At 30.7% G+C, this 25,618-nt stretch overlaps 1 protein-coding gene and 2 long non-coding RNA genes across 3 annotated transcripts; all 3 read left to right on the top strand.

Annotated features, from left to right (window-relative positions):
• Positions 1 to 10,443: 10,443 nt before the first annotated feature.
• On the top strand, positions 10,444 to 14,124 carry LOC114077945. The gene is made up of 6 exons (XR_003579320.1): positions 10,444 to 10,791; positions 11,607 to 11,771; positions 11,993 to 12,031; positions 12,194 to 12,451; positions 12,585 to 12,791; positions 13,946 to 14,124. It is a non-coding gene; the product is annotated as an uncharacterized LOC114077945 (long non-coding RNA).
• A 1,600-nt stretch (positions 14,125 to 15,724) lies between these two features.
• Positions 15,725 to 16,888, top strand: LOC107024822 (protein ALP1-like). Its single transcript, XM_015225772.1, has 3 exons — positions 15,725 to 16,012; positions 16,164 to 16,332; positions 16,452 to 16,888. The coding sequence occupies exons 1-3, from the start codon at positions 15,725 to 15,727 to the stop codon at positions 16,886 to 16,888; spliced, it is 894 nt and encodes a 297-aa protein (XP_015081258.1).
• Positions 16,889 to 17,598: 710 nt separating this feature from the next.
• LOC114077864 lies at positions 17,599 to 18,490 on the top strand. Its single transcript, XR_003579153.1, has 2 exons — positions 17,599 to 17,992; positions 18,175 to 18,490. It is a non-coding gene; the product is annotated as an uncharacterized LOC114077864 (long non-coding RNA).
• The last annotated feature ends 7,128 nt before the right edge of the window (positions 18,491 to 25,618 follow it).

Raw genomic sequence — 25,618 nt, 5'->3', positions numbered from 1 at the left:
ATATATATTGCTTTCTATTTTGAGTTGGCCGATGATACCTACTCAGTACTTGTACTGACCCCTACTTTTATTTCCCTTCTTGTTGTTTGTGGAGTGCAGCAAGTGCACCAGTGACTTCGTCTCGTCCGCAACTCTAGCCAGTCTTCAGCACGTCAGATTTCAGGGTGAGCTATTGTTCCTAGCTCGGACTGGATTCTCTCATTCACGTCTCGATGTCCTTGAAGCTCGGACATGGACTATCGTTTTATTCTTTATTTTAGTTCTTAAATATTCTTAGACTTAGTAATTTGAGGATAGATGTTCTTGATGTGATGACTTCCAGATTTTGGGGATGATAAGGATTATACTTTAGAAGTTTATTTATTGGTTATATTAACGAGTTTTGGTCTTCCGCATTTTATTTTGTTTATTATTGTTTAAATATTGGTAAACGTTGGGGTTTAGATTTGTTGGTTCGCTCACATAGGAGGATAAGTGTGGGTGCCACTCGCGGCTTGTTTTGGGTCGTGACATTTAAATGTTAGATTTAAGGTTACTATATTTATTTGTGAATTTTTGGCGTTAATTTTATATATTTTTCCTATTTTTTATTAATCAATTACTCATTTTTGGGATTTACCAAAAATTAAACAAAAATGTTAAAAATGGGTCAGATAGTGAATTTAAAAGGAGTTGATTTATGAGTCTGATTAGGTGTATATGAGTCCGAATATATTTCTATTTTCATATAAATGTCACATGGTAAGGTCAAAATGACATGACAATTCCATGTTGCATTTAAAGAAATGAAAAATGAGTTGGATATGTCTAACATAGCAACTAACGCCCATAAGGGCATATTTGGACCAAAAGTTGGACGGTGAGGACATGAGTGAACCAAACTTTAAACGAAGGGTATATCTAGACCTTTTCGAATAGTTTAGGGGCATATTTGACCCTTGTCCCTTTTTTATATAAGAACTTATTATTTTTAAAAAAAAAAAGTATTTATGCAATTGTTAATAATCGTAGAAATATTATGTATATGACCTTTATTATTCTTAATAAGTAATTATATTAATTTTATATATAAAAAATTTGATTTTTCGTAAGTGCTCATATATATATAGAGAGTAAAATATTGCAATGTTATTGTACATCTACTTTGATAAAATGATACATCATGACACCCTAAAGATTAAATTAGCAATAAATAGTTCACTTTTAAGTTTTTAGTAAAAGAAAACTTTATTTTATTTATTTGGCATTGAATAGTAATTTATCTTTTTTTTTAAAAAAAAAATATTTTTGTACTCCTTATATTTCTCAAACACACGATCTCAAAATATCATTGTTTATCATCCCTATTTTATCTCTTTTTTTATTTTGTTAACATTTTTAACATAGAGTTCTTTCTATTTTTGACTCCTTTTTCTCTTTCCAGAATTCTTTTCATACATAATTCTCTCCCTAATTTTCAATTCTTCTTTTTCATTTAATTTTTTTAATGAAAATCAGATATAACAATATGTTTTTTCATGGATACTTCTAAAAATCATTTTTATATATAATCTTGTTCTTGTCAAATTAATTGTTGAATATCATGCTTTGTATAATTGAAGTTTTTTTTCATTATGTTTTGCGAAAATTTAGGTTACGGAAAAGGGTATAAAGTACCCTTAAAGTATTAGAAATGGTACAAAACTACCCTCCATCTACCTATTGGCTCCAAAATACCCTTCTCATCCACCTATTGGCTCTAAAATACCCGTGTCATCCATCTTTGAGTTCAAAATTGACCACTTTTTTAACGATTTTAAATTTAAACTATTTAAATATTTCTTAAAATATTTGGCACTCAACTATTTGTTATAATTTAACTTATTATATAATTATAAATCAATCCACTGCCCACCCATTATTAACTAATCTCCACCCAATTAATGAACACATCCCATTACTAATGCAACAAAAGAAAAACTACTGCCAATGAGTGTTTCTAAAAATTTGATGCGAAAATGTCTATAGAAGTACATTATCATACATTCAAGTCCTCAATCAAAACATATTATAATTCAAGTGTATAAATAAAATTATCGATAAACTTAAAAGTCTGACTATGTTTATCTTAATTATTCTTTCGTCTCAATTATGTGATGTTACTTAATATATAATGTTTTAAAAAAATATAATATATTAAAGTTTTAATATTTAAAACAAATCATATATATTTATAAAGTTATATTAAAAAAGTACATAAATTAATTTAGGATGTACTACATCTTTATCTTTAATTCTAAATTTCAAATTCAAGCTTGAAAGAGAATCCTATTAAAAGTGTCCTCCTAAATAAGCATCTCAACCTTGGGGCTTCGATTCCGACTCGAATAATTTTGAATGTCATTTTCAGGAATATGTAATTTCATTGTGTTTTAACAGTGCTTAGGGGGATTTTGATATTAGAATCGGTTTATTAATTGAGTGGGATTTCATTAGTATGAGTGGGTAGTGGGTTGGTTCATAAATTATATTAATAAATTAAATTATAACCAATAGCTGATCGCCAAGTATTTTAAAAAAATATATAAACAATTAAAATTTAAAATCGTTAAATAAGTGGTCAATTTTGACCTCAAAGGTAGATGACAAGGGTATTTTGGAGCCAATAGATGGATCAGAAGGGCATTTTGGAGCCAATATGTGGATGGAGGGTAGTTTTGTACCATTTGCAATACTTCGAGGGTATTTTACGCTCTTTTCCGTTTAGGTTATTCAACCTGCTTTTTTTTTTCTAAAATCCTTTTCATATGTATATTTGCTTCTCTTCTAGATTTTCTTTTATTCTCCTTAATTTACTCTGTCTATGCAAATAAGATATAATTGTATGTTTATTGATTGATCCTTCCAGTAATTTTTTTTAATATATAATTATGTAGCATTTCTTGCACCATTAATTTTAATTTTTTGTGATTTGTGAAACTAAAGTTTTTACAACTTTTTTTTGGCGAAAATTCACGTAATAATTTTTTGAAAATTTTGTTCTCAATTTCATTGGTTTGAAAGATTCTCGTAAGATGTTCGTAAAAAATCAGAATGTTGATTTTGATGAATACAATTCAATGTATACCAATGAATTCCAATCTCAATTTAAATTAAAGTATACAAGTTTATTACGTGAATACAATTCACTGAATCATGAGTACGAACTAATATATATACATAGTGCAATTACTGTATACATAAACAAAATCACATGTATAATTAATGAATCAAATTTATATATGAATTATATTAATCTCATTCTTGTATTCATTATAGTAGTATGTATAATTGATGGTAATATTCTTATGTATACATTATAAAATTTATGTATATATGGTACGATTAATGTGTACATCAATAAAATTTACACGTCTATTTTTATGAATATTTTTTTGTGTATACATAGTTTTTTATGTATACATTATGTAATCACAACTTAATTATTGTATAATTTATGCATATGTATTATTACAGTTTCTAATAAAATGTCATTTAATATTATTTGATTAATTATTGTCGATTATGTGATAATTAATATACGTTATAGCATTAATAATACATTTTCTTACCTTAAAAGTAGTCAAAATATTTTAATAAGTTATTTCAATAATTTTAAAAAATTCATACCTTAAAAGTTGGTGTAACCTTTTCTTAATGGATTAATTGATAAATATATATATTTCACTTCTTAAAAGTAGGCAATCGGTTTCTAATAAATTAACTATTGTTGATTGGTAAAAAGTAATAATTCATAAAATTACAATCAAATATATCTTTGTGTCTCTATAAATTGAGTTACTATTTTTTTTAAAAATAGACAGTTAAATAAAGTTAAATTTGAAAATTTAAAGAAATAGAAAAACTAACTTCCTTTATTATTGGATTTAAAGACAAGGAACAAAAAATAATCGCACATCTCCTTAATTTATGCGGATTGGTTGCACATGGTTAAAAGAAAATAACTATAAAAAGTTGGTTTTACTTTTTTTAGGCTAATACGTGCTAATTTTATTTTAGGCTATTAATTGTTAATTAATATTGGGCTATATATTGCCAATTATATATAATAGTTAAATGTCTGTGTCAATTCCTCATCTACTTTCGATATTTATAATAATAATTTGAACGAAAAAGGATCAAAAATATTTCTAAATTATGTAAAATTGATTAAAATATCAATAATTGATATTTTCGTATAAAAATAGTAAAATACCCCTAACGTCAATGGTATAACTCAAAAATATCTCTAATGCTAATATTTTGATCAAAAAGGTGCTCTATTATTACATAATGGATCTAAGTAAAAAATAAAATGTTTCTTTTCTTTTTAAACATATTTTATTTCTAATAGATATATTACTTTTAAATAATTCTATTTTTCAAACCACTTTAAATAATAAATAAGTAGGATATGACTTTTTCTCCATTTTAATCTCATTTTATCAATTAAAATATTTTAATATGTCTTTTTAACTAATTATATAGGTCATATACATAAAATCATAATAACCCCATTAGTAATTTTATTTTGATAATGATAAAAGAAAATCTAATAAATCAGAGAATATTTTTATTTCTTTATCTTTTAGAATTGAAATAGGATAAATATTTGCTAATACAAAATTATTATTAGGAAAATTATGTGTTTTCTTTAAAATAAAATGATATATTGATATGAACAAGAATTGACCAATTAGTAATAATAGAGAAATTTGTGATCAAACTATAAACGAGACGAATATTTTTAGACCAACTTACTGTATGATGTCATTTTTATTCAATTGTTTTATAGTTCAAGAACACTATTTTCCATAATTTTAATAACAAAAATACTTTATAGCTACACAACCATAAAATAATGATGAGGTAATAATTGCATCACTAAATCTAAAATGTGTATTTGACTAAAGAATTTGTTACTAATTTTTGTGGTAAAAGATGCAAAAGATTTTGAGAGGGAATTTATGTCGGTAACATTATTATTCATATTAATTTTTGTATAATTTTTTTATATTATGTCATATTAGTGCTGTCAATTTAAGTCATTTGAACGGTTCAAATATGAGTTGAAAGAGTGATTTTAAATATGGGTAATATTTGAGAATATATTCATATTTTATCAATTAAAATATGAGTATATTATCGGTAAACTACGGATCAAATATGAGTATTGCAAGTTTTCTCCATTTTTTCAAAAAACCTTCTGTAATCAAATTTTAGAAGCGATTTTTCAAAACTTTCTTATATGGGTCCCTATAATATTTCAACTCTCGACCTCCACCCCAGCGCTCCCAAAAAAAATTAAAGTGTATTCTTAAAAAATATTTTGAACATAAATATTTCATTTTTACACCCTACCCTCGACCCTCACCCAACCCACCCCCACACCAGCCCCCTCACCNGCTACCCCCTACCCCCAACCAACCCCACCCTTCAAAAATATTAAGTTTGTTTAAAAAATATTTTTAACTTCAAATTTTTTTCACCCTGCCCTGGACCCCCCCCTCTTAGCCCTCCCCCAACCCCGATTTTTTTTTAAAAGTTATCTTTTTTACGTTTATAATAAAATAAAACTAAATAAAGCATTTTCAACATATTTCATCTAAAAAAAGACTAAAATATTTTCTCTATATTGAATTCTTAAGTAAAGAACTATTTATTCATGAAATATGGGTAGAATATGGGTAAACTAGTATTTTATCCAATTCATTTATTACCCAACCCATTTTTACCCCTATCAAATATGGGCGGCTGGAATGATTACCATTTTATATTTACCCATTTTAATCCACACCCAACCCGCCCATTTGCCATCACTATTCTAAGTATTGAATGAAAAATAAATTATAAGGATTTAAAACCCTTCCATATTTAGATCCAAACCCAAAATCTCCCCCAAAATGAAAATTTATAAAAGTCAAAATTCCCCCCAGTATTTTATAGCACAATTACATATTAATAACCTACTCCCTTTCCCCCTATCGCCTCCCCTCCCATCACTATTTATTTACCTTACTTTCTTACTCAACTTAAATTTTTTATGTATTTGTTTTAGGTTTTATATTCAAGGTATTTTCATATATTCATAGATTTTACAATTTTTATTAAGCCTGTTTCATTTAAATTTTTTCAATTTACACTTATTTTAGGATTTTACTGAATTGTGTTTATTGAATAAATTTTCAGATTTCACAGCTTAATTAATAGAGTTTGAAGGGGCCATAATCTGCCGACCGCAATAACAGAGTGTTGTCAATATATTAGGATGAACCTTTTATATTTGTAGGTTTGTTTACTTATGTTGTTGCTTTGTATTTTTCCTTGATTTTATCTATTAAACGAATTATCTAGACATATTTGTTTCTCCTTAGAATATAGATTATATATATATATATATATATAGATATTAGTTGGTTCTTATTCTTGGTGCTAAAGTCCCTTTTTATTATTTATAGGTATGTTAATGAAATTAAAGCATGTCAATGACAAATCAAGATGATTCTGATCAAACTAAGGTGCAATTGAACATTGCGGATGAAGTGATGAAGAAATACTGCTGCTTTGGATTTAAATAAGATAGTCTCTTAAAAGAATCGTATATTGTAACTATTTTCAAAATTGTAATGCACAATTATATATATAACTTGAGGAAATATTTTAAAATGAATTCGTATCTTCATTATGAAACTCTTGTGACTAACAAAGCTTGCGAAAATTCTCTAGCAATGAAATTATTGAATGCGTATACAATTATTAAATGTCTCCGCAGCAAGTGAATTTTTAGGTATAATTCAATATATTTCATGGCTAGTGATATGAACTTTTAGATACAATAAGAAAATGTTAGTGACAAATACTTTGTCATAGCCATGAATTTTATCATTCGTAACTAAACACAAGTACTATTGCTACGAGACTGAGCTATAGAAATAGCTAAAAAATTTATGTATACATGGCAAACAAATTAAATATTTTGCTACAGTACAATACCTTTGTGGCAACATTGATGTTAGATAGCTACAAATCTTGTATGTTGTGGCAAAAAAAATAATAATTATTTGCTATAAATGTATTTTTTGTGGCAAGTTATTTTTATACCAACATAACTACGACACAAAAAATCTGTAGCAATAGATGTTTGTTCTTAGCAATGGACCATGTAAAGTTTGTAGTTAACTATTAGCCGCGCTATATCTTGCTACGAAAAATAATATCATAGCTAGAGTGCCTAGCCACGTAAATTTTCATATTTAGTTACGACAAATTTCGTAGTAATAAATGCCTTTTTTTTTAGTGGAAATTGATAGCTATTAGTAGCTTGTTGTTCCTTATCATGTACATGTTGTTCAGTTGGTAATGTGGTGATCATGTTCTCTTGATTGCTAACCGTATCCTGTTGAGTAGCTTTAGTGCTTGACATCTCACCCTAGGTTCGGGACTTCACCATCTTAACTGGCTTAGTTTTTTGCTTATTTTAATAATGTCATGTGATCATCTTGTCTCTTGGTTTCAAGGTTTTGTCAAGAATGACCAATAAGATTGAAATTTGATTAGAATATATTATTAGTTTCTTTCTAAAATCTCCTCAAGATTTATAAAATTCTTTAGTCATGACAAGTCAATTCTATGTGTACTAATTTTGTAAGAATTTGATAACTTATTAATATTTTTAATGGAGATTGTAAGTATCGTAATAACAAGAGATTATTAATATTATTATATGAGTTTGACTTTATTTAAAATATTTTTTTATTAATTATGGTATGTTTAAAAATTTGTATATACTTTATCACAAATATATATATATATATATATATATATATATACATACACGCGCTAATAAGGGCTTGTGAAAATAGTTTTAACTCTTTATTTGATCAACGAAAGGAAATCAATTATTTATATCAAGTAATTCAAGTTCATATTTAAGGTATATTAAGACATCATTTGTTTGCAGTTAATGAGGGTCTGAATCTTAATCTATCACATTTGTCTTATTTAGTTTGTTTGTTTTTGAGGACTTAATCTTAATTGTTCAGATTCAGTTCATTAAGTTTAGAGTTTTATTTCCCTATAAGCCTCTTAATGAGTCTGAATACATCTGAATGAATCAAAAATATTCTTAACACGACTCAAAAATAAGACTCCTATCTTAATTCAACTACTTCACAATAACTCATAAAAGTTTTTTTTCTTATTTAATTAATGATAATTATATGCTTACCGTTATAATTTTCTTTATTCTTACTGACCTAATATGTGTCTTTTACTTTCATTGTAACGACTCATTTGGTCTTTTTGACTACTGGAGTTTTTCATTGCATAAAAGACTATTTTGATAGATTCTAAATAGGTATTTTAAACTATTCTTAACTATAATTATATAAGTAAGGGGAGTAATTTTAATATTTAATATAGTTGATGGTTAAAGAAAATAACATTAAAATTTATTGTGGTTCACTTTACCATTTCTTTTGTAATTAGTCATATAATAATTAGGGTTAAAAAAAAGAAAGAAATAATTGTTAGAAGAAAAGAAAAGAGAAGAAGAGGGGAATAAAGCAAACAGCACTAAACGAAGGAAAATCATGGCAGATTCAGGTGAGCAAATCAATATTGAGATTAATTCTTATACAAATATGTACTATCATACCATTTTCAATATCAGCTCAAATTAGATAATTTTTATAACTATAGGGTGGAAGTTTGACTAGTCATAAGACACTTAATTAGCCACGTAGTTGATTGGAAAAATTAATCAAACATTAATGATCAGTGATGGAGGCATATTATTATTATACAATTATTATAATGTTAGGAGAGGTAAGAAAATTGTGGTGCTGCATTTACATGAATGTGTATATTGATATAATTAATGGAGAATATGTTTAGCAACTAAAGTTCCTAATTGGGGTAAAGAATTAGAGTGCTGGCGGTGGGAATATGTTATAGGAGTATAACTATCATGACATATGGGTATTCGCATCGTGCAACACTCAGGTAAGTGTATGGTGGAGGGTTGGATACCACTGGTTTCTTAACCAGTGGCTTCAGGTGTTTAATATTAATATTATGATCTCGTATTATAAATTAATTTTTTTGACATATTAAAATAGATAATTAAATATAAGACGTATTATATTGATTGAATACATTAAGGTCATAAAAATTGGAGAAATAATAACTACTCTTAGATTTGAACTTTAGGAAATTGTTTATATAATTAGATGAGTTTTTGAGTCTAGGCTAGACATAGAATAATATGAGTGTTTATAGGCTTGTTAACACACAAATTATGCATATATACTAGACAGATTGGAAAGTTTTGGAAGTATTGATGAAAGGAAAAGCATTAGAGAAGTAGTTGCTTGACTTCGGTTCTGTTGGGCTACTGCCCATGTTCCAGCCAAAGGCCCATGGCCTAATCCTACTTGGAAAATGATTGGAATTATTCTCTTTATTTGGTTTCCAATTCTATTAGGAAAAGGATTGGAATTGTAATCCTATTTGTAGTTGGTTTTGGCTTTGTAAGGAAAAGCACAACTCTATAAATAGAGAATGATTTTGAGAGAATAATCAATTGCTCATTGGTATTGTCTTTGAAAGACATTAGAACATAAGCGAGGTTTTTTGAGAGAGCTTTCAACAAGAGAAGAAAGAGAAAGAAAAGGGTTATTTTGCTGCAGACTTTTTTCTCCGACCAGCAACGTTCAGATCGTGTTTCCCGATTAACTAATCGTTGGATCGGGCTGAAATTTGAACTGAGTGTTCCTGACGTCTTGGTGGTTGATTTGAACGGTGGAGATCGGATCCGGAGGTCAGCAAGATCCTGTTTTAGGTTCCGAACAGAAGCTAGGTTTGGGTGATGTTTCTTTCTATTTATCTTTTGTTGGTGTAGCTATTGTTTGTTCTCTTTTGGCACTTGTTGTGTAGCCATTAGAAGAATATTTGTAACCCTCTTATTGGTATAGTGAAGCAATTCGGATCTTGTCGATTCCATGGTGGTTACCTTCGGTTTGAAGGGTTTTCCCACGTTAAATTTGGTCTTCTTTATTGTTAGATTTTCGATTTCATCTTTTCGTCACAACAGGTTCTTCGATAGAGGTATGTTATATAGTTTATGCTATTTAATAGTAAACTCTTAATAGTGATTGATATTTATTGAATGATATTGTGAATTTTTCTATATACTTGATTGTGTAATTGTGTGGTTTAATTGTGTGTTTTGTGATTACTCTAAGATCCTAAAATCGTGAAATTTATATATTCTCAAACCCTCTTTATCGAAGTGACACTACGAGAAAAAGCTAATTTTGCGGAACGGGGTTGCAATAACTTCTGTGAAAATATACTAATTGTGGGGGTTATCTCAACCCCTTTTTATTTCTTCAGTACATTGAGGGTTATAACCCCCGGCTATTCCTTAAGATAATACTTAGAAAGTTTAATTTTATTTCTTTTTAGCTTTAGTTTCATTCCCCCCCAAAAATCGCAGCCGTTCTAGACTCTGGAGAAAAATCAAGTCTCTTCTCATCCTCTCACCGATCGCTCACTCTTCTCTCGCTCTCAAATTTCTTTCAATCTCGGATTTCTTCAACAGGTATCAGTTCTTACCGGAAAATCGTTGGTTGATTGCTGAGTTTTGCAACTTTGGTTTCGTAGAAAAGAATAATCATCAATGGTTGAGGAAGCTGATTTTTTTCAAGTTTGGTTATAAGCATAAATTGTTGATTTCGATTTTTGCTAGTTCTGTAAACCGCTGAATCTAAGGTATTTTTTCCCTCGAATTTGCTTTTGAAATTTTAATTTACTTTTCAAATCGTTCAAATATTTGGGGTTTGATGTTTAGAATTCATGAATGTTTAGTCATAAAGTGAGTTGCCCTAATTTTACTCTCGTAGCAATGTGATATCAGGTATTTCAAGTTATGCTTGATCGCTTGATTCTAGTTTATTTTATGTTTTTTTTCGAATTTCAAATTGATGAACACATTCAATTCATAACAATAGTTGATATCCTAAAAGGTAAAGAATAATCTCACTGGAAAAAGTGAAAACATAAGCAAACCTAAATTAGTTATATAACTTCTATTGTATTAAGATAGTAAGTTTAGTCGTGTATAAAATCAGTTCAAAGCATGTTGACAATGCAGGTAGTAATCACAAGTCAAGCAAAAGCTAAAAAAAACACTAAGGATTGACAACTATGAATATATGTTCATAGTTCTCTGTGTAAGAAGTGGGGCGCGAGAAGGATAAAGTTGTATGATAAAGTTTACATTTTTTGGATAATATTCAACTGTTGATATGTTAACATTATTTGTTGAGTTAGAGATGGAAATTAACTAAGTTTAGTTTTATCTAAGGATTATGGGAAGGAAAAGAACTATTAGTATTAATTAAAACAACAATATTTATATACATGAATTTCGACTCTCAAACAGGAATAATGTACTTCTTCATTTGTGATCGAACATAAGAATCTTGTTGTTTTCACTCTTTCTGACAGATATAAGTAGTATGATAAATGTTTCAGTAACAATTTTTCCTTATTTTTTAAGACTACTTTGTTCTTTTCTCATGTAGTTACAGGCTTGCATTTGAGATAATGCAGCTTCAATGGTAAGTGGTGTATACCATTTCTACAAGCTCTATTGTTAGCTTACTGCTGCAATTTAGCTTGTAAGTGAGTTTGAGTACGAGAATCTGATAGCATCAAGACTAGACTTCACTTCCTGTTACCACTTTCCAGTGAGTTCACTCTTCTCGTTTTTTAACGCCTTCTCATATGGTTATGTTATCAAGTTGACTATTTAAAGCTCTTCTATACTTAATAAATTCAATAAGAGCCTTCTTTTGCTACTCCATATTTTAAAAAGACCAACAATATATCGGGGGAATATACCTGTGCTGAGCACGGGTCCAATGAGCTTGTCATTTTTTTACTTAGCACGACGAATGTTTATTTACAGGTCGTGGAGCGAAATTCAAACAATCTGCATTCCATAAGAGTGAGTTGAACAATGTAGAATAACTTGTAGATGTAATAACTATTGTCTTTAGCTTGTGATTTCGACTATTTTCTGACCTTAATCTTAATGTCTTATCATTTGAAGTTGATAGTGGAAACTTATTATTAGACAGAGGATTAACAGTTTCTATTACTGCCTCAGTTAACAGTGACATACTTGTCGACATAATTCAGCTAAAATAGACATGGAGTGGGCAAAATTCGATTATAGGATACACACACTACCATTGGACTGGAGAATGTACATCTTGGAGAACTTCAGTTTCTTAAAGATGGTAATATTTGTGAATATTTTCTTGCTATAGTGTCAATATTTGTGGCTACATTGTTGAAGAAGATAGAAGCTCTTATAAGCAGTCATGCATAACTCGCTCAAGTTCTGCGGTGCTCTACAAATCTTGTGAGTTTATTGTATTTATTTATTTGATTTTATCCTTTAGATAGTTAGTGAAGATGGAACGAAAGTTAAATGCAATATTCCATTGACCCAAACAGATTTGGAAGAGTTACAAGAATGTCTTTTTTTTTTGTAGTTGCGCTGATTTACAACTAAGGAAGTTTGATGAAACATTTTTTTCCATCAAGAAGTTGACATCAGTTTTGAATCAGTACTTTGTTGCTGTTGACTTGCTATGTTTACTAGATGAGATGTCAAATCTATACAACTATAACTATCGAGGGGTAAATTCAATATGTTCTCTGATGCTTCTGATTTGAAGGCCATCATTCTGAAAAGTCAGGTATGTTTTGATGGTATAACAAACTAACTAAGGAAACCATCTTGACTGTGCTTGGATATGATGTTAGAGAACTCTGTTTCAAATATCTAGTTGTGCCAAAAAATTTTACAAGGGAACCTTGCCTTACTAATCTCTACATTATTAATTTTTGTATTACATGACACCTAAAAGGCTTACAATAGTCCAATTATACCAATACTGGACAAGATTACTGCCAAGATTACATCTTGGATGCCAGTGGACTCTTTTTGCAAGTAAAATTCAATTTCTCCCAATGGACCCGATCCCATGCATCATTAGACTCATGTTCAGTTATGAGAGGTCACGTTATTCTGGTAATTGTGCTTTTTCAAAAAATTATAATTGATCATCCGAATGATAACTGGTATTTTCTAATTCACTAGTTGGACTTCTACATTTCAAGTTATAGCTTTTATATAGTTGTTGGTGTTGTTTAATGAATATTTTTACATTGTTTTGGAACTTATTGCACCTATAATTATGTCATATAGGCATAGCAAGGTGGTTAGCATTGGTAAGTAAAATCTTTTTCTCTGAAACTTTGATACTTCAAATAATTAAGGATTAGAGGTACATTTCAGGGTACAACTAATGTGAGATCTAGCCATATAAATATTACTAATTAATTTCCTTTTCCAATGAATTCATCATTAGAGTTTATCTAACTAGGACCCATTATTTTTACTTTTTTTTTTGGGTAAAGAAAGATGAAGCATTTCATTAGAAACTAAAATTAGTATAGGGGAGTAGTGGCATGTGGCCATCGCTGACCCAATTGGTTTGAGTTACACAAAACGGTAGCTAATGATGTATTTCTTGAGCGGACTCTAAATCCTGTAAGTTGTATTATTTGGCTGGACATAAACAATAGTAATTGTTTTCCTTTTGCTCCCTGACATGTGTAAGTGGGAATAATTCATTACTTGTGCATATATTCTACCTTCCCGAAATGCGCTTGTGAAATTTTACTGTGTATTATGTTGTTATTGTTGTAATATATTCTTGTCAACTAACATGTCTTCTTCCACCATCTAACTTGACTGGCTGGTAGTACTAAACTCATTAAGTATGCTTATATTCATCCATGTTTTGAGTTTGGATGGAAGTTAATTATTTTGTATTTCTCTTTGCAGCTAGGTGATATCGTAGTGAAACCCGCTGAAGTTTCATGATAATGTTGCAGATCCTATGTTGAGTTTGGATGCTAGTAGTTTGAAGTTTAAGCAAGTTTTTGTAGTGATTTGAAGTTCAAACACGATTTGAAGTTTCTTGTACTAAGTGGTTGAAGTGAATGACATTTCAATTTATTTTGTAAAACTATAATACACTTTATGATATATTTTTGTATTGAAATATTGTGTTATTTCTTATACTAATATGTCCTTTTAGGTTTGATTATGATTTACATGTTAGTTAATCAATTAGTAATATTTAAAATTGAATATTTTTAGCAAAATTATATAAAAAGATACATTTCATAAATGGCAGGAGTTTCAGCTCCTGTTAATTTTAATGTAAATTTCATGAATTGCGATAGTTTTGACTCATAGAATTCACAAATTGTAGGGGTTTTGAATCCTAGAATTTAAAATGTAGGGGTTCAAAACCCCCACTAATGAACCCCTGCTAATGGTACTAGGGGTTGGAGAAAAACCTCCGAAACTTAATTGTGACACATCTAACTGCAGGGGTTTCTCCAACTGCTGTAATACTTAGTTGCGGGGGTTACTGATCGTCACAATACGTAATTTTAATCCCTACAATTCAAGTATTTTTTTGTAGTGTGATTCCTTGAATAAAGAAGGTTTGATGAAATATTATCAATGAATTGAAAGTGGTGATAATAAATGATAAATTTAGTAGTATAATTGGATCGCAGTGTCACGTTTCGACATGATATAATTGATCGGAGTGTCACGTTCCGACACAATATGATTGGATCGGAGTGTCACGTTCCGACACGGTATTCTTGGATCAGAGTGTCACGTTCCGACACGATATAATTGGATCGGAGTGTCACGTTCCGATACAGTAACATTAAATGAGAAGATACGGAAGTAACTTAGGAGCCGGTTGGTAGAATGTATTAATTAAAATAGTCTTTGGATTAAATTTTAACCCCCCTAATACAATATTTGGTTACCCAATTCAACTCAAACATACCTAATACATGGATAACTAAATACATCATATGTGGTCTTATCTAATACCAAGGATACCTAGGGATTACTAATCAAGGTTTACTAATACTTGGACAAGGAAACGAAATTACTGAATTGTCCCTCAATTTCTCTATACATCCTTTAGAATTGATAAATAATTCACTCTACTCTACTTTTTGGCGCCTTTCATTTTTCTTTCGCGGTCTTTTCTCGTCTTTGGCTATGGAGAAGGCATAGCGTGTAGGGTTAATTTTTGAACAACATCGTCACTATTAGCCGTGTAGGGTTTATACAGGTTTGAACTTTTTTCTTTTCTTCTTTTCTTTTGTTCTTGTCCCAAATGGTTGTAAATAGGTGAATTGAAATGTCCTTGCAAATTAATTAGTATTTTGTGGGTTGAAAGTTTATGAATAACATCGTCACCATTAGTATTTATGCTTAAAATTTAAAGGTTTCTGTTCATATTGTGTGTATTTATTTTGTCTAATTTTTATGAAAAACTTAGGTGTTATTATGGATCTTCAACGTCTTTCGAGTATTGATTATGTTATTCTTGAGGGGATAATGTGCCAACAATTTCTTGTAGTCCTTATTTTCCTTTTTATGGCTATTCATGGTCATTCACTAACAAGGCAATACAGAATGTGCATGAGATTAGGTACCGTATGAGTGTCCGAATATCAAAAGTAATTTCTCACTTAAATTGTATCATAAATGATAGTGATATTGTATGTATTGACAAGTTAAGAAATGGATAGAAATGCCTTTCATAATTTAGTTTTATTAACTAAGGATGTTGGAGGCTTGACTGATGGTAAGTATATGTCAAGAAGTGAAAAGCTAGCAATGTTCTTAAACATCTTGTCTCATCACGGGAAGAATAGATCTATCAAGGTCGATTATATTAGATCTGGATGGAGAGTAAGTCAAGCTTTTAATGAGTGCTTGAGAGCTATACTCAAACTAACTCCACTGTTCCTTGTCAATCCTAAACCGATCCTTGAAAATGAGATTGAAGATCGATGGAAATGGTTTAAGGTAGGTGAGATTAATTTTAGTATTTGTTTATGATTGAATAATGTAATTTACTAAGAATTCGTTCTAGTACGAGGTAACTCTATATTTTTTATAGGGTTGTTTAGGTGCACTAGATGGTACCTACATTCACATTAGAGTTCCATCTGTGTAGAAACTAAGATACAGGACAAGGAAGGGAGATATAGCTATTAATGTATTGGGAGTTTGTGATACAAATCTCAATTTTACTTATGTGTTACCTGGTTGGGAAGGATCAGCTGCTGATGGTCGTGTATTACGAGACACTGTAGTGCGGCGCAATGGTTTAAAAATTCCCGAGGGTATGCCATGTACATATGCATATAAGAAACACAAATAGAATGATGTATTTAATTTTTTGAGAAGGTAACTGTACATGAAAAGAATAGAAAAGTAACTAAATTTTATGTTTATATTATAGGTAATTATTATTTATGTGATGGAGGATATACAAATGGAAAAGGTTTTCTTTCACCTTACCGAGGATATAGATATTGGTTAAGGGATTGGCAAGGTGAGAACCCCCCACCTCGATGTCGAGAAGAACTTTTTAATATGAAGCATGCTAGGGCTCGTAATGTTATCAAAAGGGCGTTTGGTCTCTTGAAAGGGCATTGGGGAATTCTTAGGAGTTCTTCGTGGTACTCTGTTAAAGTTCATAACAGAATTATAAGTGCTTGTTGTTTGATTCACAACTACATCCGTAGAGAGATGGATGTGGATCCTTTAGACATGGATATGGAAGAACAAGTTGAGAATCAACCTGAACATATTGATCTTGTTGAATCGTCTGAAGAGTGGACCACTTGGAGGAATGAGTTGGCTCAATCAATGTGGAATTCAAGATCTAATCAGTGATTTTTTGCGATGAATTTAGCTAGCTTGGGCTTTAAGGTCAGCCTTTATGTTTTAGATTTTATACTAGTTAATTAGGAATCTTGAATCCTTTTTGTAACTTTTGGAATCTGTTGTTATGAATTTGTGGTTTTCTTAATATGTTATAATTATTACTCTTCATCACTTCCTCTAATAGTAAAATTTGACTTTATTTTACAACTCCAATCTCCTAAAACTAAAAGAACCCTGCAACACTAGTGCAGATTATAATTTCTGAAAGTTGATAGAGGAAATGAAAACTAAATGATGAGTATGCATATGTATAGAAAGGAATTAGTATTGTTCTTCCTATCTTTGATTTGCAGAAACCATGAAGATGGTCATTAGAGAAAGGAACAAATTGATAATGTCTACATGCAAGACTATAGAGAAAGGAATTTACCTATGTATTGTAGACAATGTATCCACTTGAAGCTAGTCCGTTTCTCGATCTAATTCCACTTGTGAATGTTTACATGAACACCTGTTGAATGCAATATCTTTTAAGCTTCTAATATGGAGAGCCTAATGCTTTGTGAATATATCAGTTTCTCCTACATTTTGTTTTTTTTATATAAAGTTTTCTAGAAACAGTTCTTGATTTCATGACAAGGTTATAGATTTGTTCAACTATTCTATGTGTGCATTATTGTTATTATCATTATTATTTTCTTCCTATTCATTTTATAATCTATTCCACAAGAATATAAAGGCCAAGTGAGCAGTCAAACATCTTCCCACACATAAAAAAGATCAAGAAATTCAACTCCTCCGACTAGAAGGACATGGACTGCAGCAGAAGAACGAACTCTTATAGATGGATTAAAAGAGTTATGTGTTAATGGTTGGAGAGGTGATAATGGAACCTTTAAGCCTGGATACATAAAGGAATTAGAATGTTATTTATGTGAACATCATCCTAACAGCGGATTAAAAGGTGAACCACATGTCTTATCTAAAATAAGATATTGGAAGAAATGTTACGCAAGTATAGCTATGCTAAAGAGCCGAAGTGGATTGGGATTTCAATACAGTGATGGAGCTATAATAGTTGATGATCCCAAATTTTGGGATGACTTCCTATAGGTAATTAATACTTTATTAAAGTTATTATTAGTATGAGTATTCGTGCATTAGTGTCAACCCAAACATAGCGAGAGATTTTTAGTTGTTCATGATTATAGTTATGTATTTATATATGTGTTCTAAAAGATTTATTAACTGAGTTATACTATGTTGCTTTGTTTTATTTTGTGATTGTTTTCTAGGTTGATCCAAATGCCAAAAACATGAATACAAAAAAATGGTCAATGTTTGTGGATTGGGAGGAAATCTTTGGCAAGGATAGAGCAACAGGGGAATTTGCAGAAGGCCCATTAGATGCTGTTAAGGATATTCAAAGGAGTCAATCCTCAGTAATGTTTAACTATATGAGTTTGGGATTTGCTATTGATCTTGATGGCGATGAAGAAGCTGGTTCTAGTCATAGACCTAATGTGACTAAGGGAGAAGCTGGAAATGCTACTGGAGCTACTACATTTCCTGAAGCATCTCAAAATGAAAGTGCTGAAGCATTTGAACCTGGATCTCAACAAACCAATAAACAAGGTGAGTATACCAAAAGGTCGTCTAATGTCAATGAAAAGGAGAAATGCAAGAAAAGAAAAAAGATCCCGGAGAATGATTTTGAGATATTTCTTAAGGGTATGGTTGAGGTTTTAAAAAACTTTACTGATAGCCAAGACAAACGAATGGGTGCCTTGATTGACAAGATTGGAAATCGTGACCAATCTGATCTTCGTGATCAAATTTATTGCATCATTGAATCCCCTATGTTTGAGTTGTACTCCAGAGAGCAACGCATCAAAGCAACAATGATTCTTTGTGATGACGTCAAAAAATGGAATTATTTATACGCATGGGTGAACTTGAGCGTCAAACTGTGATGTTTATGATGATCAATGATAAACTTTGAAATATGGTAGACTTCAAGATAAGTGGAAAGTTCATTTTGCTAGTTTTTCTTAATTGAAGACCTTTAATATTTGAGTGTAGTGTCACTTTTTGATACCTCGAATTATGTCCTATATTGAAAATGATTGGCGTAAGACGGACACGAGGACAGTAGCTTTTGAGTAACTAGAATCTATGGAAACACTTGAATGTGGTGTAACTTGTGAAAAACTCAAAATGATGTATGTAAATGTGTTTATTTGACTTGCTTTTGTCAATTGATGTACATGATTCTCGCTTCTCCTTTTCTCCTTTTCTCAGTATATACTGAATGTGAAATGTGTTGTGAATGGATGTTGGATATGTATATTCCTTCTTTTGTGTTGTACTTTGTTCGTTCTTTTATAGTTGTTGTTCTTCACTTCAAAGTCAAGCTGATATAAGTGAGCATGAGTTGTTTGGCCTTCTGCATTTGCTCACTGCACTTATTTTGAGTGGTTTTTAATTTCAATTTCGCTCTATATCTTTATTGAAGTTGCGGAAGTCCTACATGCATCACTCATAAATCAGGATATCAGTATGTGTGATGATGAGGCAGGAACTCCTGCTCAAGCTTGTCCTTTCGGACAAAACTGACACTTTGACGTGCAGCCAAAAATAGACTTTGGATTCATCTTGAAACTATTGAAAGAAACCTCAAACATGCAAAAAGTGGTTCGTTTTTTATTTTTGCAGCATTGTCTATGATAGATTAGCAAAGAAAATGTTTGAAGTTTTATACAGCTTGCAACTTCTTACTACCGGCCATTTGTTCTGCTTTCATGAAAGTGATACGATGCGTTCATATTCAAGTCATATCAGTAGCCTTCCTTACTTACTATTGTATGATGCTTCTGGTCTATTCTAGGCATAAGCTTGAATCCCATTACAAAGTTGTCCAGATTTGCTTAAAGTTACTTATTACTGGCACTTGCAAGATGTTATTTCGATGCAGCTTAAGAACTAGGAGAAGAATTGGGAAGTTGCATATTTGTTATCCATCAAATTCTAAAGGTTGATTTGGTTTATGACAAATGAAGTTTTTACAGTGTTCAATATTTGAGTTAGAGACAATGTAGCAGGAAAGCTTCAGGTGGCTTGCTCAGGTTGCTTAATTTTGCTAACTTCATATGAAGTTGTGATCAAACTATATTTTTTTTTAGCATTAGAAACTTCTGCTGCTGTCCACCCTACTTGAACTTTAGTTTTAGTTTATATTTTCTTGTTTTCTTAAGAGAAGAGGGAGGTACGCATTGGTCGGGATACTTAAAATAACGCCTTCTCATTTATGACATGAGGTTTCCTCAGTGAATTAAGTTTGTTAAGCACTTTATATTCAAGTTGTAAACGTAATAGATATGGTAATTACATGAAATAGATAACATAATAATTCAAGGGTAAAATTGGAAAAAAGTTATTTTTAGGAGTTTTAAGCCAAACACAAGATTTGAATAAGCAATAAACCAAACATTGGATAAAAAATAATCTCTGCATTGCTAATCCCTGCATTACTAATTCCTTTATTACTCCTTATTGTACCAAACGACTCCTTAATGTACTCAATCTCAAAGAACCTATTTCTCAAATGAGCGTGGCGTGGAGGCATGAGTCCTCATGGGTGTGCTTGATATTGTGATTGATTATATAGTCACTTGTTCATGTTGTTTGTTGCTTACCACCTGTTAAGTGTCATAGTTGAGTTTATACTATTATTCTTTGTCTATTAGTTTCTATTTTGGGTTGGCCGATGATACCTACTCAGTACATGTTGCCCCCGTACTGAGCCCTACTAGTATTTTTCTTTGTTTTTCTTTTATGGAGTGCAGCGAGGGTACTATCGACTTTGAATCGCCCTCAATTCTAGCTAGTCTCAGCATATCAGGTTCAAGGGAGAGCTATTCATTCAAGCTTGTGTTGGATTCTCTCGGTTATGATCTGATGTCCTTAGTTTTGGACACACATTATTTTATTCTTTTATTTTGGTGTCTGTAATATCTTTAGATTTATTATTTGAAGATTAGATGTCCTTGATGTGATGACTTTCAGGTTTTGGGAATGATATGTAATAGGATTAGAGGTTTATTTTATTGGTTACTTAATAAGACTTCCGCATTATGGTTGTTATCCATGGTTTAACACATGATATAAGTTGGGGTTGATTTTCGTTGGTTTGCCCACCAAGGAGGTTAATTGTGGGTGCCACTCACGACTCAATTTGGACCGTGACATTAATAAATTAATCAATATATTTGAATTGATAAGCATTCATCATATGATATTTAGCTCGGTTCCAGAAAATAAGAAAGTATTAATTATTGGTCGATAACAATAACAAATGTCCATTATAAAATAAAATATTTTCATAAAGATTATATTACTAGTCTATATAAACTATTTTACATGACATTATATTATATCATATTACCTTGTTACAGTAAAAATGTTCAAAATATTATTTTCTATAAAAAAACTATTTTACTTAAATGAATTTTTTATAACATTTTATTGATACAATGTTTAATTTTATATGCACATTCAGATATTGAAAACAAACAGTCCCAATAATCTAGTGTTCAGATTAGAAACAACATCTTAATATTCAGATGTTTATTCAGATTTATCCATCTATATCTTAATGCATATCTTAATATTCAGATGTGTATTCAGATTCAGACGTCTTAATCTATATTCAGATGTGTATTTAGATTCAGACGTCTTAATCTTATTGAAAATAAATGAGGCCACAAAATCATTCCTTTTAACGTTGCACGAATCTTGAAAAATTACAAATTGTCAAATGAGTCATTTCTGCTATTTTGTTGCTAAGAAGACCCTCGGTGAAGGGCATTGGTTGTCAACTAATTGTATTCTTTAGCTTTATTGTATCGTTATTACCTTTATAATGTTGTGAAGTCGGTTTGATGGTTTAAGTTAATTTTTCATATTCCTTATGTCTATTAGTGAACTGTTGTCCTGAGAGTAAGGCAGAAATCTTGGAGAATAATTGTATTGTATTTAAGGGAGTTGTTAAGAAATTATGAATGTTAGAACTTTTACGAAAATGTAATTTGAAAAGATACTAACACTAAATATTTTAATTTATTTGGTCATATACTTGTCAAAAAAGTCGTGTTTCTAAAAAGGACAAACTACTATAAAAAATTGGAGTCGTTCATAAATCAAGTCAAGTATGTCAATCTTTTTTTGAGTTCTTAAATGACTAATTTTCTAAGTTGAAGTTGAATCAAGAGCTTCAAGTCTATTATGAGTTTTGTACGTCTAAATGATCGTATGGAAGTTAAATAAAGTTATGAGGAGACTCCTTCAGAACCTTAAGATCCTTGTGAACATCTTTCGATTTAAGTACCTTTTTAAAGTCGAGTTGAGCGTTAAGGTTTATTATAAAAGCATATTAGGTTATATGATGCATTTATATGTTATGCGAAAACGATTATGAAAGAGCCAAAATTGGCTAAGTTCTTGTTATGGCCTACTATGTGTATTCAGAGTTCATATCATATAATGGCATCTTATACATTTACTTTGAGGTATAAGCGGAGGGAAAGACACCTATTTTTCCCGAAAACTAAATACATTATACTGATGACCACATGTTGGAAAATATGATACCAGTTAGCTACTGCAAAAGACCGTTATTGTTAGCATTTAGTTGGATATGTCATGCCTTTGCATTTATATGTATGTATTCACGAAGTATGCTTACACAATCATAATATGAATCTTTGACTACTATGAGGTCAAATGTTGATCATGGAGGCTATAAGAATTTCAGTTTTAAGTGGTATCTCTATTACCCTTTTATCACAACTATTTATGATTTCACTTTCAGCCTTATATATCAGTACATTTTTATTTGTATTGATATCTCATTAAATGGGGACACTACATTTCGTGTTGCAGGTTCATACAAAGGTCTTTATCGTCCTTTGGAGTAAGGGTGTTGTCTCAGCTGAGGATTGGTAAGCTTCATTCTTCCTAGAGCTATTATTTCTCTGTAGGGTTTGTATACTTGAGTTTTGTATATGATTATTGGTATTGTTGGGAAATTTTCCCAACCTTTGAGTTGTAGTATATTTAGAGACTCGTGGACATACTTTATTGGGTTGTTTCAGCTTTCCATTAATTGTAGCCTTGTTGGATTGTTGTATATGTGACTACGATTGCAACCTTTTCGAGTTGCTAGTTCTTTATCAATTAAGTTTGTCGCTCTTTCATTATGTCTTTGCTGTTGTTGTGAACTCGCCGGTCTAATTAACTTGTTTAAGCATGTTATTATAGTGGCCTTGTTGGCCCTCATTATATCATTTCCTTTATGATTCACTTGGTTCGCTCAGTCAATTGAGGCATCGGGTGCCTGTGGCGCCTCTCCTAGTTCGAGGCTTGACATTGGTGAGAGTGAGACTATACTCCCAACTATCTGAAACAAACTAATATACTGAATTCTCATGATAAAATATAATTTTATTTAAAAATCACATGTTCAAGTGACTAAAATTTCTTTAAAATATACTTTTTGAAATAGGTATGACGAAATCTTATGAAAATATACTTTTTGAACTCTTTCTTGAAATAATGTAGTTGAAGCTAAATACACTTTCTTAAATTATTGCTTTAAAACTTGTAACATATACATATTTACTCATGAAAACAATGCATAAAAACACTACAAGGTTTTCAAACACCTTTGGCTAAGAAGGGCCCATATGGTAGAATAAACATGAATCACCAATCAAAGATCATTGTGTGAAGAATAATAATTCAATAATTAGGATCAAGAATTAACAGTCTAAAATGGAGAGAGTCTAAAATCATATACTTTGGATGAAACACCCTAGGTTTGATCAAACTGACTAAAATCGTAGATGTATGGTGTGAGAAAGAACTAAGTTCCTCACTATAATTGTCTTACATACCTTTATTGCTTTAAACATCCAAGAAATTATAATCTTAGGGCAGGCGGCCTATAAAGACCTTTCTTGAACTTTGGAGATAAATTGTCTTAAAAATCCTAGGTTTTAATGGAAAATTCTTGATTAGGATACATAGTACTATGTTAGGATAACAAAAAGTTGTGAGAGTGAGCTTATCTTGATTTTGAAGAAATAACTCTTGATGAATTTGGTAAAAAATCGATTCCTGAAACCCATAGGAAGACGATTGATATTGGAATCTTTTAGATATTATATAATTTATGTTGTAAGATCATGGAGAATACTTACCTAGATAGTAGGGTTAAAGAGAGCTCTTGGTATTGTTGGGGTCGACCAAGAAACGAAATATGAGAAAAGAAATTCAAAATATCTTTTTCATAAAAATCTAGAAAAATGTATATACAAGTGGTATATAATGATATACGGATTATATACAGTGATATGTGGGTCATACATTGATACCACGAGTCGTGGTCATACTCGTGGCTGCCTAGATCAATTTCCGGAAACTCAAATATTTTCCACTGGTCACATTACTGGTCGTATTATCAAAGTAGGATTTTTACTAATGATACCACGAGTTGTACTTCTAAAATTTTTAGATTAGAGCATCACTGGTAAAATGATTATAACATTTTACTCTCAGTTTGTATTTACAAATGACTGGTCGAGTTGGTAAGAAGATTCAGAGACCTTTAATTTGATGGGTAGTATGATAAATAACACTTCATATTATAAGAGATCCTCATTTGAAGTTGACCCTTGCATTATCTTATGCAAAAAACTTTTAGCAAAAGATTCAAAGACCTTTAATGTGCCGAGTAGTGAAGATGGTTGATATTCAGTAAAGAAATAAAGGGAATATCCATGTCTGACGCAGTTACATTTTAGCAAAAGATTGAAAGAGAAAAATAAGAAAAGGCAGTATAGTCACTCAGCACATTCAAGGGAGGATGATGTTATAGTAGCTTAAGAAGACAACCAAGGAGAGAAATGATCATTGAAAGAAATAGGACAACTCCAAGTTTCTTATTAACAACTTGCATACATGGACATTTTGTACTGTTGTCATATCCATATCTAAAAAGGATATGTTATTGAAACACGATGACCAAAAAACTCGATAAAAGGAGGAAGGACCTTTAACAACTTGTTTGGGTAATAGATGTAATGGAAGGGATACTAAATGGATGACCACTTTACTAGAATATTACTTATTGGAAGTTGATTCAGGAACAATGCTGAATTATATATATGATCTCAATACATATTGTTTAACATGTTTCCACCTTTAAATCATTTTATTTTACCTTATTTGGGACTGATTGTCCTCTCTTAAAACAATATGTTTTAGTGTACGGAAGGCAGGGGTGACTATTGAAGGAGACTGATATCTCAATCATCAATTGAAATACATACCAATTATGAGCATTTTCAATTTTAAAATATAAACACAAGGAAGAGTAGAACCAACAAGTACAATAATCAGACACCAAAATGGCATCTATATATTTTACAAAAGACAATAGCAGGACAAGAAGCAGATGACAACTACAACTTGAAGAATGGACATCTACTATTCAAGGGACGATTGGTTTTGCCAAAAGGATATCTTGAATACCTTGGGTTATAAAAAGAGTTTTATTATTCTCCTGTAAGAGGCCACTCGGGGTATATTTGCACATATAGAAGGTTGTCTGCAGTACTGTTTAGCCACATTGTACACCCTTCGTCGTAAAATTGCATTATATATATATATATATATATA

The sequence above is a fragment of the Solanum pennellii genome, chromosome 7, assembly GCF_001406875.1.
Source record: "Solanum pennellii chromosome 7, SPENNV200".
NCBI lineage: Eukaryota > Viridiplantae > Streptophyta > Magnoliopsida > Solanales > Solanaceae > Solanum > Solanum pennellii.
The sequence above is the reverse complement of the archived record's forward strand: the minus strand, read 5'-3'. Positions and strand labels throughout refer to the sequence as shown.

Coding starts and splice junctions, on each gene's coding strand:
- LOC107024822 (XM_015225772.1), top strand. CDS start 15,725: ATGGATAGAAATGCCTTTCATAATTTAGTTTTATTAACTAAGGATGTT. Junction 16,013..16,163: donor ATCGATGGAAATGGTTTAAG/GTAGGTGAGATT, acceptor CCATCTGTGTAG/AAACTAAGATACAGGACAAG. Junction 16,333..16,451: donor TGGTTTAAAAATTCCCGAGG/GTATGCCATGTA, acceptor TTTATATTATAG/GTAATTATTATTTATGTGAT.